General features: G+C 36.8%; 1 protein-coding gene across 14 annotated transcripts in view; it reads right to left on the reverse strand.

Annotated features, from left to right (window-relative positions):
• The window catches only part of DLG2 (discs large MAGUK scaffold protein 2), a 983,561-nt gene that overhangs the window by 318,147 nt on the left and 646,980 nt on the right, over positions 1-18,434 (reverse strand). For all 14 annotated transcript variants that reach the window (XM_054269787.1, XM_054269774.1, XM_054269773.1 and 11 more), the window contains one exon: positions 5,632-5,756. In XM_054269787.1, the coding sequence (XP_054125762.1) occupies positions 5,632-5,756 (125 nt within the window). The remainder of the gene's footprint in view (positions 1-5,631; positions 5,757-18,434) is intronic.

Here is an 18,434-nt window from a genome sequence, read left to right on the forward strand (position 1 = left end):
GGAAATGCAATGGGGAAAACTAGCAGGGTGATGACTGGGCAACACAGCATGCCTAAAAAATGCTGCAGTTTTACAACAAAAAATCTCCTAGCAGTCAGTAATTAAAGAAAAGGAAAGATAGATTAACTAATGAAAGAAGATCAATGCACAGCCTTAGAACATTTTAACCTATGATATTCAGCTTGCTGGGGCTACCAGTGCTGTTTCTGATTAGTCTGCCAAAGGTGACTCTCAATTGATCTGATTTTTCTCAACCTGTTGAAGTTCTCCTTACAAATGTCCATGCTTTTAAGGAAAAACAATCCATAGGTTCACAAATGGGAAGAGATTGGAAATCAGTTTCCTAGAAGAAAGAATGAAGGAAACAGCCACAGGTCTGGGCAGCTAACCAGGGCAATGTGCATCCTTCCCAGGCACAGCCAATTTCTTCCCTTGGACTCAGCTCCCGTATCAACCCTCTTTCCTCTTGAGTACATCTCAGGCTTAAATACCAAAATAACCTCTGGTTCAACATTAACCCTTGAAAGTGAAGCTCAAGACTGTCCAAATCTACCTCACAGTCCCCCTCATTAATATTCTGTCACACATGCAATAACTGATTTTAGTATCATAGGCTCAGTAAGATTCCTGTGACCAAGTCATTGGTATAAAATGTAAGATTTGAATTCTTGTTCCATACAAGATGGTTTTATTTACCTTTTTAGATCCTAAGACCTTTTAAAACTCTCATTTTCAAACTTGTCTTTTCAAGAAGGAAAAGTGTACTTTTGATAGCAATACATAAGAAACTCATCTGACCCTCTCATTCCTGTAGAGCAAGACAGCTTTTTGAGAAAGTTAGCTCTACCATAAAATCAAATTTAGACTGCAAGAAACTATAATCAGCAAGACTGATCTTGACTCAAAATAGTTTTGATTTATGATTGCTGAAAATGTATTAATATTTTGTGAGTCTCTGCTCTTTTAAACTTGATCATAATTGAAAGCTTTGCGTCATTCTTTAAGTCATTTTCTTCCCCCCAATTAAGTTCTGCCATTAAACTGTGCTTCTAGTTCCAAAAGCTGATCCCTCTTGTTTTCACAGCAAGATTAATGGTTTTATATGTGTTGCCTTTTAGAAGCCAGAGGTTCACTTATGATCGATAATCCAAAAGAAGTAACTACTGAATATGATACATTGAAGTTCTTTGCTTTATGTAGGCAAATGAAACAAACACTGTCATTTGCATGTGACATTTTTTTCTCTGACACAAATGCAAATAAAACAAAAAAAGGCATTGAGCCATACGTACTGGAATTCTCTTTCTTCCAGAGAAGAAAAGTCCAAATTCAGAGCTTCTTTATTAAAAAGCAGATGTTTGCCCATGGACAACCAACATTAATGGGAGAGAAGAAGAAGGTTTTATGCATCAAAAGTCTTAAAACATCAAACTCTTGAGAAAAATTCTCCTTCAACTCAGTGGGAATGATTGCAACTTTCAGAGAGTTTATATTCTCTGTCTATCCCTGACTTGAAACTCAAATCTTCAGAGAGACATGGTAGCGAGAATTTAGAAAAAAAAAATAAATCTCTATTTAGTTCAAAGATTGTTATAGTCCCATTTAGCTAAATAATTAAATCTAAAATTGTTCTTAAAACTCCATCAAATGATATATTTTATATTTTTTACTACATATTTAACTTCCACTATATCCACAGCTTTATTCTGCAAGATGAAGCAATAGTGTACTGATCTAAATGTCTTCTAAAATCTGAGTTGTACAGTGTGATGGTTCTTACACTGGTTCTACAAGCCAGGGAATTTCAGGGAGAGTAGAACATAAACACATCCATTAGTACTTCCTTGGGGAGAGCACTGGTGGGGATGATGGTCACCCCTGTCTGGTGACCAGCAACAGGATATGAGGAAAAGGAACACAGCTGCTCTGGGGAAATACAGACTAGATATGAGGAAAAGACTCTCCACTCAAAGCATGGTCCAACCCTGGAAGAGGCTTCCTAGCAAAATGGTTGCGGCACCACACCTGACAGAGCTCAAGGAGCATCTGGACAATGCTCTCAGTTACATGGTTTAGTTTTAGTAGTAGTCCTGAAGTAAGGAGGGAGTTGGACTCAATTATCCTTATTATCCCTTCCAACTTGAGATGTCCTGTGGTTCTGTGCAACTCTGGTTTTTGAAACTTCAAGAATTCTCTCAAAAAAGGGAATTTTTATGAAGATGAGTGAAGTCTAAAGTGACTGATAATTATTGCTATTTTTAAAGCAGAGATACGGGTCATGAAGGGATACAAACCTGTACTATGCATTGCACCTACTGTCAATAAAAGGAATAAAAGGTTTTCCTCTGCTAAAGGAAAACCCCAGGAATTTAATCACCTTTGTTTCAGTCTCACATTCAGGTTTTATTCACAAGAGTAAACTGAAGATTTGGAGAACAATTCAGGTTGGAAGGGACCTTTGGAGGTCATTTAGTCCCATCTCCTGCTCAAAACAGGACCAATTTGAAAGTTCAATCATATAGCTTAGGAATTTATCCAGATGAATTCTGAACCGCTTGGAGAAGAAAGATTCCATAATCTCATGGAATCACAAGTTACATTAAAGAGATCTTTTTTTTGTCCTCAGACGCAACTGAAATTTTCTTTATTGCAACATGTGACTGTTGCTTCCTGTCCTTTCTTTGTGCATCTCTGCTCACCTAGATGCTGGTCTTCGGTGCTGCCAGAGAACACTGCTGGCAGAGGCCAAATTTAAGAATCACAGTGTCATTTAAGTTGGAAAGCATCTCTTGAGAGCCCATTGTCAAACCCTCTTCACTGAAGCAAGTTTACTTGCTTCAAGTTGTCCAGGAACATGTTTAGTCAAGTTTTAAACATCTCCAAGGATAACTCGCACAATTTCTCTGAGTTACCTGTGTTCAGCAACTCTTACCATAAAAAAAGATTTTCCTGATGATAAGATGAAATTTCATGTACTTGTTGTCCGTTGCTTCTTGCCCTGTTACTGGACACAGATAAAAGTCCGGCTTCTTTATCTTCACTCCCTCCCATCAGGTGTTTATATCTGATATTTATGTACTTGCACATCTACCACTGAAGAGTTATGCCTTCCCAGGTGCACTAGGCTGCATTTGCTTTTGTTGGACTTAGGTGAAGCTTCAGTTGACCTACTCCTCCACTGTCAACCCATGCATTCATGTAAAATATTCCCAAGGTTCTGGAGCATGAAGTCAATTTCTTACAGGTTGCTTTCATAGTCCTACTGTTTGAAGAACTTCCTCAGCTAAGTTAGATCAAAGGGACATCATGTAAAATGCAGTGGAAGTAATTTTACAGCCTTTTATGATTAAAACCAGACAGCAGATATAGAAGCCAGTTCAGACAGCCCACACTGCTATATAATGTAGATTATCTTCAGGTAGAGTGTGAAAGAAAAGTAGACCAAAAAGGTATATATTTTTTCAGCCAATAAACACCAATCACCCATTCTCAGGTAATTAAAATTCGGGATTTTGCTAAGAAACCTATGTTATCACTACCCTTAGTAGTTGTTTTTGCATGTTGTTAAGCTTTTGTTCCTATAGAATGGTCCTAGCTGATAAACTCTCTGTTATGAAAAATTAATTATTGTTTAAGTGTCAGTGAAGACTGCCCCAGGATATGGCCCTTCAGGGGTATATCAGTAATGACCACTGATAACTACATTTTCAGGTGTTCCTAAAAAGTAACAGAATTGTGACTTTGCAGCAAAGTGAAACCCATTTGCCAGATAAAACAAGGAAAGGAGGAATCTTCCTAAAATCTGAGAGTAGGAAGAATGCTCATACCAAATATATGTTTAAAACATTATATAAGTCTTAGTAATAAGATAATTATACTTGTACTGCTAAACTTAGATTACAAAACACAAAGTTTGCCATATCTAATCTTAAAAATGATTAATGAATTCCCTTAGTATGCTACTTTTTGTGGGTTTAGAAGGTCTTTCCAAGATGTTTACAACACAGAAATAATCATGAGTAGAATCTACAGCAGTTATTTAATACAGGGATGAGTTATGAAATATTTGATTTTTTACAAAGATAGCAGAATACTGCAATTGCTTCTGTCTTCTTAATAGCTTAAATTAAAAAGGTTTTCATATGTAATTAAAAATTCTCTAAAAAGATACCATTGTTTTTTGCAAGAAATTCTTTTTTTAGTAGAAAGACAGTTTCAGGTTTAAGACCCCTTTTATGTTGTTCATCATGTCTATTTATATAGCATGATTTCCAAACACTGCTGTTTCTTCATGCTGTGTTTTCCATGAAGCTCATCTAGCCCAATGCAGAAATTACAGTACAGATCAATACAGCTGGACTAGGCAAAGAAACTCCTTTTCATTTGAGTCACTAATGAAAATATAGGCTCTTTTATTCTTCTGTTCTATTTTAGGCATTGGCTTTAGGATGAAATGAATCACAACCTAGAAATGCTTAGGTTTTTCTTGAGACTAGCTTAGGAGTAGATAGCTGCATTTTAGTCATAAAGTTACATGATATTAGTCCCATTCCTTTTACCTGTAATCTTAATTAAAACTAAATTCTTCAGGCACTGCCAACCACCATGACTCCTCATCACTATCATAGTGAAAAAAAAAAAAAATCATTTCCAAAATCAAATTATTACTGTAGCATAAGAAATATCTCAAATTTGCTCATTAAACTGGCCAATTCCCCTTACTTTTAGCTTTGAATTAAAGGAAAAGGCTTCAGGAAAAACGTTGTTACCATCTGGCACATTTTATGAATTTTAGACCATCTGTTTTTGGCAAAGGCTCTCAGAGCTGATTTCAGTGCTGAGACCATGAAAGCATCAAAATTTTATCCCAAGTTTTTCCAGTTAAATTGGCTTTTTGGGAGCATTAGCAGGCTGCACAACCAACAGCAAGATGGCAGCTTCTTTGATAGATGGAAGCCTTTCTGCATTTGGTCCATAAGGAAAGACCATTACAAGCACTTCCATGGTTCCCCTTGTTTAAGGGAGATGCTGCCATGTATTTGAGAACCCCATCAAGGGATCTGTATGTGTGTTTCAGGCTCTAAAGCAACAGACTACTCTGGAGATGACTCAGAACATACAGCAGAGCCATCACATCCTCATGGAACAAAATAATGTTTGGAAACAGCAGTAAACACATCTCACTACTGCAGCCAAATAACAGGAAGCACCTACAAATAGCTGTGATTATTTAGAAATGGCTTTGTAGTTTGGGAAGTCTTGATAGCTTAATGTATAAGATCAATGTGCAGTTCTTGAGCCATGATCACACAAAGGCCGGGCAGAGAAGACTTGCATGCTGATATTCAGGTTTCCTCCTGCTGCCCCCATCTCACCTTTTGCACTAAAGTAAATACCTGCTACTAAGAAGGAGGTGGCACCATCAAGCGCTCTCTATAATACAGGATTTAACGACCCTTATTCAGTTGCTCTAAGCTCCTTCAGTCAGCTGTCTTAGCAGAAAGGAGACTCCAGTCATGTCATTTGCTTCCCCTGACCCCATGAAAGATCCAGTTGGCATGTGGCTCCCAGAGAACCATTATAATAATTACACATTTTGTTTCCAAACACATGTAATAAGTTTGTTTTTACCTGAGTCTTCCATCCTCTGCTGCAGCTCCTCCTGGTATAATCTTAGTAATGAATATCCCAGGATCATCCCCAATGTGTGGGTTATCTGTTCCTCCAGCAATACTGAACCCCAGGCCAGAATTTCCCTGGAAAAATAATAAAAAGTAAATCCATCACTCAGATGCTAGATTTCTGCAGAATTCATTTGCATTGCATGGAAAAGAAACCTTGCTTCTTAAAGAAAGTACACTATTTGGCAACTCCATACTTGAATCCAGGTGACTCAGCCTGAAAAAATTAATTGTCAGTTAAAGAACAGAGGCTGTGAAGAGAAAGGTTTCCTGGAGCTAATGACAGAGTTAATGGATACTCCTACAGAAACAGGATTTGACCTAAATTTGTTTTCAAAAGCAGTCACATAAATTAGCATCTGAACTCCAATATTAATTCATCCAAGTCAATGAGAGCTAGAGGCTAAAAACATTTCAGAGCTTTGAAAAAAGACTTTCAAAATGACTGTCATTTATAAACAGAAACAGTGAAAAACATCTAACCCTGAAGTATTTTATTATACCAGTTTCTGTTGAAGACTGACATGCTTCAAAAACAAAAAAAATCCACAAAACAAGAGTACTTCTTTCATCCTACTGATCTGCTAGGACAAAATTTTTGAAAGATATTATAAGACTCTACTCAATAATCTCACTTATTGTTTATACTATTTGTAAGAATATCATGAAAGATAAATAGATATGTACACACATACATGATCTTCCAAATTAAGTCACTGTTTTTCACACACATTTCAAAACCACAATTCTAATTCTTTTTTGGAACTATGTATTAGTAATGATTTTCTATATAAGTCAACCTAAAGTACATGTTTTGGTTTTTTTTTCCTGTGTAAATTAATTTTTTTTCCCAAGGGATTCTTTCTTATTTATAGAAAGATAGATGCAGGTTTTAGAACCCGCAATGCATAGGGGATGTCGTAAAATTCAATGCAATACGTGTTTCTTTCTTTAAGGGCCTCTCAGCCAAAAGTATTTTCAGTTAGGTATTTAGACTTATCACAGTGATATAACTACATACATATTGCAGAATATGTACTGCAAATGAAGTCTATTTAGGGCACTAAAATACTTTTCTTTCATTACCTTCTCAGTCTATTGGGAGTTGGTTTCTTTTACTGCTGCTTGTGATCACGTATCTAGTTCTGTTCTACTGAGGGAAGTTATTAATAAAAATGGCAGCTCCATACATTTTTTTTCTAAATAATTTAAATCAAATGTCACTTCTGCATTTTTCAACTGTACTTCAATGCACTCAATGTGATGCATTTTGTGTGTGAAAGCCTTCATGCTGCCTGCTTGCAGCATGTCAGATTCTGAACGCTGTTATCAGTATTCTGCATTCACAAGAGACGCAGTTCTCATTACCCAAGAGATGAACACGCAATGTGCAGCTCTGCTGTCAGCATATAATTGTGAACTAATTTATAATCCAAGGAAATGGGTTTAGGACTGCACATATTGCAATGCTTCTCAACCAGCTATAATGTGGAAATCATTTCAGTACTGAAACACTCTGTATATATTTTCTGTAGTTAGCAAACACCTCCAGGCCAGCATCATAAATCTTTGATTTAATCTCCCTTTCATCATTAGGATCATCTCAGATTCAGGCTGTTCTCCCAATATTTTAACACATACCTAATTATACAGCACATTTTACAGTAACATTCACTCTCTAAATACTTTAGGAGTGTTTTCCTGAAATCCTTTCTATATGACACATTAATAATTAAGCTAACTGTCAAGCACAAAAGAAGAAAAGACTACTTATACATACTTCAGGAAACCTGGAACAAAATCCCTAAACATTAGTAAAACAAAGGGCAAATTTCTAGAAATTCTGAGCAATACCTGATTTGCAATCAAAAAAACCCCAAAAATCTCTAAAAACAAAATTGTTGTATTTATTATTAACTTTAAGGAGATTATAAAAATATACAGTAATCTGTGTTTCTGAAAAGAGGTAGATTTTCAAATCTTCAAAACCTGATTGTGATAGGAAAAGGCAAAGAGGAGGGTAACAAGGACAAGTCTGGGCATAAATATTAGCACAAGACAAACAGCAACACCACAATTTTAAAAAATGCATCTGAAGAGCTTTAAAAAACTATCAAAGCTTGCCTGTTATGTGGGGTGTGCTTAGTTGTTACAGTTCAACACATAAAATGCACTCGGTATTTTAGGAGGAAATAATTTCTGCACTCTTTTCCTTCTACTGTATCTTTTTCCATTAACATTTTAGAGCTAAAAAATGTTACAGCAACGCTGGCTGTAAGCAGTGATGTGGTAACACTGCTGCGTACTTCTCAGGAGAATTATTGCTATTCTTGACATTTATCCAGAAATATGCATCTGTTATACTGCAAGACTCTTCTGAATCTGCCCCTTAGGAGTAACCTTTTAAAAGCACAGGGTAGCACTCCTTGCTGGCACTTCTGTATCCAGAACATTTCAAGCAATTATTCTGGCTGCAGTCCTTGACTTGATCAACAGGATCTACAAGCTGTCAGGCACGAGCTGCCCTGACAAATAGGTACATCCCTGCAAGGCTTTACTGCACCAGAAACTCGCTGCAAAAGTTAAGAGCAATTACACTTCTTTTCCTCCTCTATAGTTTATGAAGGGTCTGCCTTGCCTACATGGAAAAAATCTTCTTTGTACCTCAGATCAAAGCCAACAAGGCTAAAAGCAAACCTACAATCACTCATGGCTTTTTGAGAGGCTTGGTTTGAAAAATAATGCAGCAGGAACATTCTGGTTAAAAGCGACTGTATTTCAGTTCTGAGCAGCAATACTGACGTGCAGATCTCTCCTTGTGTCTCATGCTTCTCTCCATGCTTTGCATTCATGCAGGTTCTCCAGCATATTGTTGCTGGACTAAAATCTCACTGTCCTAGTCAAGGTGTAATTCCAAGTTACAGTAAGTACTGTTTACCACTGCAATGCTTCCTGAACGTTTCCACAAGGCTTGGTTCCCCACCCTTTAGTTTTTGCACTTCCTTTGTCCCCATTCCAGAAAAAAAAAAAAAGTGTGATGATTATCTTCACAGCTTTTCTTGGCGTATCTGTCTCCCTCCCATTTGATGTGAACCAATGAAAATGCCATCCTGCAGCCCGAAACAACCACTGAACCATCACTTAGCCACGGCATTTTCCAAGGTGGAACACTCATGCTTTCTCTCATGCTGATTCATGTTTGGGAGTGGTTCCCCGTAAACATCAAGTTAATTCACTGTACTCTTTCTACTCCAAACCTTACATCCCTTGGATGCTTACAAAGCAAGTTAAAAATGAGCTCAGAGGCCTGGTGACAAATGCAGATAAATACTTAATGAGAACTAATAAGAGCTGATAGAGAAAAGTCTTCCTCTTTTGGAATACTCCACTGATACTTCTTAGTTGAGATTTGTATTTAGGCCTTAATATGTTTGCCTGTTTTATTTCAGGATCCTTAAGCAGAAGAAATCTATGCAAAAATCCCAACACTTCAACAACTTGTTGATGTTTCAACTTCCCAACAGTAGCAATTGTGAAGAACTAGCCTCAGATCTCTAAACTTTTAATGGTATTGCTCAAACATCATTATTAGTATGTGCAAATATATATATACACACACACATACGTAATTCTGGGATTCTATATAAGGGTTCATATCCAAATTATTTTGTGTTCAATTATTATTAGCTAAATTATCTCTGGACCTAAACCTTTCCATCTCTTTGTCCAAGCTCTCGATTTCTACTACTATAAAAACCCCACATAACTAGTCATTGACTAGTTATGGAAGGATTTACATAAAGGAAGATTTACATAAAATTGCACAGCAATAGATGGATGAATGTACTTTTTAATTGTTAGTTTAGTTTGTTACTCCCTTCCCCACCTTCTGTTGCAAGGCTCCAGTCATGCACTCAGACTGAAAAAAGGCTTAGCATAGCATAACATGCTCAGTTTGGTTCAAACAAAATATTGCCTCAATTTCCTCCTATTCATGCTGGCTATCTCATGCTTCTCAGGGATTTACCACCAAGCTCAAATTTGTCTCTTGGCTCAGCTTTACTTTTCAAACACAGAAAATTAGGTCAAAGTACCACATCAAAACCATTTCTTGCAGCCCAGCCCCTGAGGCCGCCTTCCTGCTCTCCTGCGAAGGGAAGGTCAGCACTTCGTCTTGAGCTTTATTACACCTGCCTGCCTCCTTTATGACTTTCTCAAACAGGGCTTTGCATGTCACAAGGACCATCTGAATTCTTTATAGCTCAGCCTGGGCAGAGAAGAGGCCTGGCTGTATTTCTTCTGGCCCTGGGGTGGCAGACAACCTCTGACAGCCACACAGCCTGACTGCAGATGACGGTGTTACACCTTCTCCCAGCACCGAAACACCACACTTGGGGACAGAATAAGATGACAGATTATTCACAGGCCAGGGAAAGAAAATAAAACGTGTAAGTTGTGGCCAGTTTGAATCTCTTCCCTCAAGACTGTTATACTTACAAATAAGGATCACATAAATAAATAAGAACCCCCGGCAGGGACCGGTTTTGGGTAGCTAGAAGGCCTTGAGACCTATCCTTCTTCTTGCTTAGCCTTCCATCTTGTGTTCTCCCATTACAACCTCTATGAGCAGCCATATATCAGACTGCAACTTCATAAGGCTGCAGTCTTTTTATTTTGTCAGTAGTTGACAGAAGTGCTCCACATTCTTCTGTAGGAACAGAGTTTAGCTGACATCAAGAGCAACTGAAGTTATTTTCACCATGATATTGCAGTTCAGCACCGATGATAGCCTTGACTACAATTCTACAAATTATTTTGTCCTTATTGTGTCTCATTTGTCTTTTTTTTCTGCTCAAGAAAGTTTGACTAAGAATGATGTAAAGCCACTCAGTCTTTAACAAAATCATGGAAGAATGTAAGTCCAGAAGGAGAAAGAATATCAGAAATGCATATCAAGAGCATACTGAGTACTTCTCTGAAAAAGGGATTGTATTTTACAACACAAGTGATTTGTATTTTACCATATTAAGCAGGCTTACCACAGTCCCATGGAAATTGTTCTCCATTTTAATTTCTTTTAAATTCTAATCGATAAGGTGACAGCAGAACTCACATAGATGCTTTTTGAGTGAGTTAATTACTTCAGCACACCTAAAATAATTTCTCAGAATCTTCTGAACTGACATGATTTTGAAAATCTCTAGCATTCAAGTAAGAGAAAAAAAAAAGTTGAACATCACAGAATTCACTTAATTTTTGCTGCAACCTCACCCTGACACCACAGCATTTCAGGAAGCCATCAGAGTTTCAGAGTCCATCAGTTAGTCAGTGAAAAGTCTAAGACAGAGGGAGTAATTGTATTTTCCAAAACGTTTTCAAGAGGTTGAAAGCTGTTTCAGGTGACAACACATAATGACAAAGCCTCTATTACTTATATAATCTTTTGATTTTCGTGTTTAATTTTGGTTTTTTCCTCCCACTGGTTTAAGGGATTCTTTTTTTTCCTATACACTTCCTACCTCTACTCTGGTGTTCACAGCCAAATTTCTGGAATACTTTTCTTTTACAGATGACTTAAAAGTATGAGTTCCTGCCTAAACTTGCAGGTCTGGTCAGAGCAAGTTTAGTCAAGAGAATGCTCATACAATGATAGCTCACTCATTCCTAGATTCCTAAAGACATTTTTTTAAATTGTCTTCCATTGTTACAATTGCTAAAGACCCTATGAACTTTGTTACTGGGGCTCCTTAAAAAGTTGTGTGTTGCATTTTATAACGGGAATTATCCTTCAGCTTTTCAAGAGTACTCATGATCTGTAGGTTCAGAAAATCCTAACCTTTCCTGAGCCTAAGCAATGTTGTTTTTATCTTGTTCATGCAAAATTTCAAAATACTTAAATACAAAGATAAGCTACATCCTGTGAAGGCAGTGTAGGCTTGGCATTCGTTGGAATTTCTTAATTTCACATACATGCATGAAAATGCTAAATTTTTCACCTTTGGCTACTACAGTCAGGGTGCTTTCTCATTCTGTAAGGCATACTTTTCTGATATAGCGTTGGTTTAGAAATTATGCTCTTTTATTAAAAAAAAAAAATTGGTTTTGCTTTTCAAGTCTTCTAATGTAGCACATTCCTTTAAGTAAATGTTGCTGCAAGAAATGTTAATTCAGAACCTACTGAGTTTGTTTCAGGTAATGGAAAAACACCCCTTTGCAATATCAAACATACTGTGAGACACTTTCATTTGAAACTTGCTTTTATACATTTTAGGAAGTTTCTAAAATTCTTTTGTACTCATTTTTAACTTAAACATTTCTGCTTAGAATGAAGTCATAGCTTTCTTTTTAAAAGTAAAATATGGAACCAATACTTGTTTTCTCCAGATATTTAAAAGAGTTAGCCTGAAATACTCAGCAAATTTTTATTATGTCCAAAATTAACCTCTCACAGAGTAATTTTTAAAAACAAAAGCTGTTTTATAAAACACCAGTATCTGAATCTTGGCTAAGGTAGTTACCATCTTTGGTTTTGGGTTCCTGTTTCAGATGAAAAAGGCAACACCTTCTCCCATGAGACAAAATAACAACCAAAACAAAAAAACCCAACAAATCCCTGAAACTTCTTCCAAAAAAATCACATTCACTCTTGTTCTACAAGACCAGGTTTGTCCAAGAAGTACTTGACAGCATGAGAAAGTGAAAGCTGAGAAGGAGACTGAGAATGAGAAACTTAGAAAACTGTGTGGAATTACCTTTTCTGGAAAGAGATAGTAGTAAAAATACAAAATGCTGTGGGCAAGCAGAGTGAATCAAGTAACATAGTCTACAAATGAGACAAAAGATTGACAACTCCATCCATAATTGGCATGGGGGATTAGATATGGACCAGGATTTGCTGCTCTCTGAAACAGTCTGTGAAAGACTTTCTCTTTTTCTCTGTATTAAAGCAGATAAGGTTATCTAGTTCAGCACTTAAGATGCTTATAAGGAGGAAATACCTCTAGGTATACCAAGCCAAAAAAGAATGATGATGTGAGACCTGCTGTAAAGATCTGAGTACTTCTGCAGACTATTCAGTGAGATTTTTCTGCACAAAGTACTTCTTACCGAAAAAATACAGTTCTCCATTATTCACCTGATAGTGAACCTGTACAGGTTTTTTTTTTTAGTACTTTTCACTAAGCCATGCTTAGATTAACCTCACATAATATAGTGGGGGTGTTATCTGTCATTCAAAAATGCCCAGTTCAACAGCACTCTGCCACATTGCAAACAACAGCTTAACACATTTGTCCTGGATTGCAAGGCAATGTGTGTCTTCTATTTACCATCTGTAAGAGCTGCAGCAGTTATCTTCTGTTTTTTGGGCAGTTTTCTTTATCTCTTCCACAAACCAATCTTCCCTTCAGGGAGACATCTGCTATTAATGGGCTATGGAGTGTCACTGCATAACTGATAAAAATTACAGCACCCCATTGTGAGATGCTCTGCCCAGAAAGAAAAGGCAAGCATTCCTAACTAGTTATAATCAGATTTTCAGACACAAAAACAGCCTTTCCACTAAATTCCCAAAAGAACAGCTACCTTTTCCACTAAATCTTCAGAAGAAAACTACACCCCTTCTACAAGATCACTGCTTCAACAGAACCATACCTACCACTCCAAGAAGACTGCAACAACCATTTCAATCAGACTGCTACCAACACCCTGACCCACAGGGTGTCAGGTCATATTCTGACTCTGTCAGTGTTGTTTTGTATTACTGCATTGTTTATTTTATTTTTTATTTTCTTTCCTAATAAAAAAACTGTTATTTCTGCTCCCATATCTTTGCCTGAGAGCTCCCCTTAATTTCAAATTTAAAACAATTTGCAAGGAGGAGGTTTACAGTTTCCAGTTCAGGGGAGGCTCCTGCCGTCCTTAGCAGACACCTGTCTTTTCAAACCTAGACAACATTAATGCTTCATCCCACTGAAGCAAACAGGTGAATTTATAATATGCAATGTAATTTCATCCAATTCAGGACTTTGATAGAAAATGTTTGTTAAACCCACCTACTCAAGGCACTATGATCTTTAAGACAGGATTCTGCTCTGCAATTCTTTCACAATCTGGCTATTATACTAGCATTGGTTTTTATGTTCTGAAGAAAGAGTGATACATGCTAAATAACCAAACCATTTTCTACCACACAGTGCCTGACTTTTTTGCTGTCTCCCACTCTATAACACATCTAGTTCTGTCTTTTGACTTCAATCATTCCACCAATGTTTTCAGGTATTTGCACATGCTGCACTGTATTGTACTTCTCCTCTCCAGTGTTTTGTCCAAAGCCCCAGTTTCAAAAGCCTAAACATCAAAGCTGCATTTATGTCTCATTCAGAGAACAAGAACATTTGCATATTTACCAGAGTACTGCTGAACTCTTTTTTACTTTCAAATCTACTCAAGAGTAACATAATTCATGAAATTCTCACTTCTCCCACGTACACTGGCACACTCCCTAGAGTCAGTGTTTTGAGACTCCACAGTTATATCATGTTCCATATGGTACAGATTTTCATCTCTCACGATGCCATTTGTTTTCAAGCCCCCTATCAGGTTCAGCACATTCATTACAAAACCACAATACACTTGACTACAACTGCTTCGTATGCTTACTCTCACTTGATAGCTGTAGAGTGATACTGTTCTCTCAATGCTGCACAGACCAAGTATGGCATTCAAAAATACATATTTAAAAAAATTATCCAAAGGATTTTACTTTTCATAATACACATGAAATCTATAACACTGTAAAAGAGCAAATCCAGACAAGGAAAGAAATCACTTCCAAAGTGAAGCAACTCATGAAAAAGTGATAGTGTGTCCTCTGCATCTACAGAGATTGAAGCAAAAGAATAGATGTGAATTCTCTCCAGGTTGAGTTTTCACTATTTTATCTCTATTAAGCTCATATTAACAGCCTCTGAGCTGTGACAGACATGTATGCCTAGTTTTTTTCTTCAATGTGTTTCTTGTCCTACTTCAGTGATATCCGTTAGAATTGTCTTTTCTACCATTATGGAACCATATGACCTTGCCTGTTCTATCAGAGACAAAGAAGTGGGGCAACATATGTCGTCTTTAAGTTGGCTTCAGTGATAGCAAACAAATGTCAAAAAAGCAGTCCGATGAGTATGTGAAAAGTAGCATGAGAGAAAACGAAATATTCAAAATTTTTCATCACAAAAGCTGAGCAGGGAAATGCTGGTCCTGGGGAGTGAAAAGTCTCACTTCACTTGGGGGCAAAAAAAAGGATAGAAATCTATCTATCTATCTATCTATCTATCTATCTCCAGGCTAGAGTGACAGGCTAGCTGCAGAATTCTTGTCAGCCAGACCCAAGAGCTTTCTGAGCTCCCAGGGCTACACAAAGAAAGTAAAATAGTCAGACCAAGGCAAGGAAAGCACTCACTAAGTGATAATAGCGACTTGACATAAGGAGGGTGGGAAAGAACAGGAGATAGAGTAAAACACTAAAAAGACTTGAAAGAACAGCAAAGCTTTTTCAAGTAGCAAGCTACTTAAAAAAGTTTGACAGGATCATCACTGAAACTTTCACAATGCAATTATCTGCAAAAACTGAGGAAATTAGGACTGGGGAAATTAATGTTTAAATGGAACTCTATGACAGAAGTAGACAGCCACATCTTGTACAAGGACTTAAGGAACAGAAACCTGATTTTATTGAAGCTATGGAAACCAACAGGGTTTCAGCACACAGTGGTAGCAATTGAAAGGAAAGAAGAAAACTCCTACTGCTGACTTCAGTTCCTCTCTAATGATGACACCTCTCATCCCCTTCTGCAACAATTCAGCACTATGAAAACCCCAATGGATGTCTTGAGATTATGTGGAAACTCCTTGGTTAAACCAGTTTGTAGCTCTAAGTCTTTGTGTTGAAAAACTGCTGTATGCCTAAATGGGTTTATTTTGACAGATTGCTGGATCACTACAGCATTGCTGTGCAAAGCACTTAAGGGAATTTGAGACCCCTGAAGTATCACAAGTGCTGGAATAAACCCAAGTTCTTAGTTACTGTCTAAGCTATTGTTCTTTTCCATTTGACTGTCATATTCATAGATGTGAAATGAGTGTATTTAGTTGTTCTTCCAGTTTGATTGGTGTTTTTTGTTTAGCATTTTAAAATATTTCAACAATTTTTTGGGTTGTATTTCTTTACTGGAATAGATATATGCCTAATCATTAAGGTTAAAACTCTGAAATATTTACAGTCATTTTAAGATTTTGATAATATTTTCTTTCCAACTCTTATTTAATCTCTCATCAAAGCAAATGCATGAGTAAAACTCCTCATTTGCTGCCTTATTCAAAATCATGATCTTCAGGGCATGTAATCTGGAATAAAAAGGTAAACTATTAATGAACTAAAAGGCCCCTAGGGCTTAGAAGTACAAGCACAAATCCTAGAGGCAAATAACTGAGTATTCTTGCTGTTGCACCACTTACTTTTCCAACACTGCACTACTCCAGTGACTAAGCATGCAGAGCTTAGCATTGCCTTCTCTTTTCATATAAATTAAAGCAAGCTTTTGAACACATTCATACGTTGAATAACACTCAAGAATTCTCTTTCAGGCATTTCACATGATGCTCAATTATAGATTTTATTGAGAAGAAATACAAAGAAGGATAAATAAAATGCAATTCATTCATTTCCACAGACTCACATCTAAATATAATTTTAATATTTTTATGGTGACCTATTTTGTTGTAACATTTCATTTCAGTGACCACTTTCTTCCTTATTCTTAGTAAACCTGACTGTGACCCTGAGCAATCTAAAGCAGCTTCAAAGCTGTCTGTTTCTGAGAAAGAGCTTGGACAAGATGACCTCCACAGAATGCTTCCAAACTGAATTATTCTCTGCTTCTACAAAACACAGGTGTCAAAAATACAAAATGTTTCAAAATCTGCTGCCAGCCTAGGAATAGTTCAGACATTAAAAACTTCCCTTCTTAATTTTATCTTAACAATAACATGATACTGAAATGCTTTGTGTGTATATGTATGTCTCCACAGAAATTCATTTTCCAAGATTCATAGCTGTACATTCTTAGGTGCAGAGACTTTTTGACATGATCTCTGTAAATGTCAGATGAAACTCATGGCTGAAACTGCACCTTGTGTAACTTTCACACAGTTCTTTGGAACTAAACAAACCAATTTTGTCAAATGAGAAATGCAAACTTTTTTACATTAGAAAAATCAATCCTAAAGTGTCTTTTTGGGGAAAGAAGTGAAGAGGAATCTTTTACCAGGTATATGATTGCCAAAGTTGTGTAAAACATTCCTTAGGCAATACTTTCTTTCTAGAAATCATTTGAGATAAAACTCTCTGTTCCTTTACCTACATCAACATTTGTCAAATGTTTGGTCATGTTCTCTATGCACCAACTACATATATAAACCAGTATACACAATGCTGTGCAACAGTTCTGGACTACCATACCCCAAAGCTGTCATCTAATAACATATAATATCAGATTTTTTTGTTGTTGTTGGAAATTCAAAGGAATTTTAAAGTTCCCGTGTCATACTTCTTATAAGTGTCATGGTAATGAATCATATTGAGTCATATTAAAAACACCTAGGATAAGATAATAGCAATTTTCAAGTTTAGTAACATTATTTTAAAGGGATTTGTCAGTGATTCACTGGTAGGGAATAACGGTCTTGTGATTCCTGGAAAAAAAGAGAGTCCTTTCTTCTCCAGCTGTACAGATGCCACTTTTTCCTTTTTGGAAGTGGTAGGAATGCAGGCTGGGAAAGAGACAGAGGCTGAGCCAACTTTCCTACCAGAAGAAGGGAGGTTAGACTAGCAATCTCCAGTGCACACTTTTTAAGAAGAAAGGTAAAACTCAACAAAGACATTTTCACTCCAGCTCAGACTCTCCATGGAAAGACCACAGTCAGAGGTGCCTCTGGGTCAAACACAGATGTGACTCATTCACAGATAAGCATATTTAAGAACAGTAACAAATTTGGTGAGCATAATTTTCAAAAGAATAAACCTATTCCTATTGATGTCTGATAAAAATGCCACCTATTTCAAAAGAAAAAAGACAGACAGGTAAACACTTTTTGAAAATCCAGTCTTTTATCTTAGTTCCTAACACTTCAGATCTAGTTCCCTTAGGATTAGCTGTATTGTTTTTGTCGCTAAGGACCCATTTTGTTGCTTCATTTTAGGAGTAACAACTATCAGAAATAAACCTGAGGTTTCTTTTATTGGCAGCATGAAAAAAAAACATGAAAGCCCAGCTTCTACTGTGTTCCTGGAATGTATTCCACATATTACCCAGACATTAAACTAACAATGCAAACTAAAACCTAGAAAAAAATAACGTTTCAGGAAATGAAAAGAACTATGTGACTCTGTGCATATACTTCAGCAATGTGAATGGGTTTGAAATTTTAGTCATAAACTAGTCACAGAAAATAAAGCAGTGCCTGATACTACAGCCTCTCATGCTAACTTTTCAACAACATTGGAAAAATCTAAAGAAGAAAGCAATTTCAGCTCAAAAGAAAATTATTATTAACTCAGCATTTGTAAGTACCCCTAGCAGTGCAGTGAAGCTTTCCCTCTTTGTTTTACCCATGAACATGCATATTAACTATTCCTACCTCAAGACTTGTTAATTCCCATGTCCTCCTCCTACAAGAGAGGGAATTCTCATATCCCCT

Source organism: Melozone crissalis, unplaced genomic scaffold (genome assembly GCF_028551555.1).
Source record: "Melozone crissalis strain CALT ecotype California unplaced genomic scaffold, PUWL_Pcris_2 ptg000008l_1, whole genome shotgun sequence".
Taxonomy (NCBI): domain Eukaryota; kingdom Metazoa; phylum Chordata; class Aves; order Passeriformes; family Passerellidae; genus Melozone; species Melozone crissalis.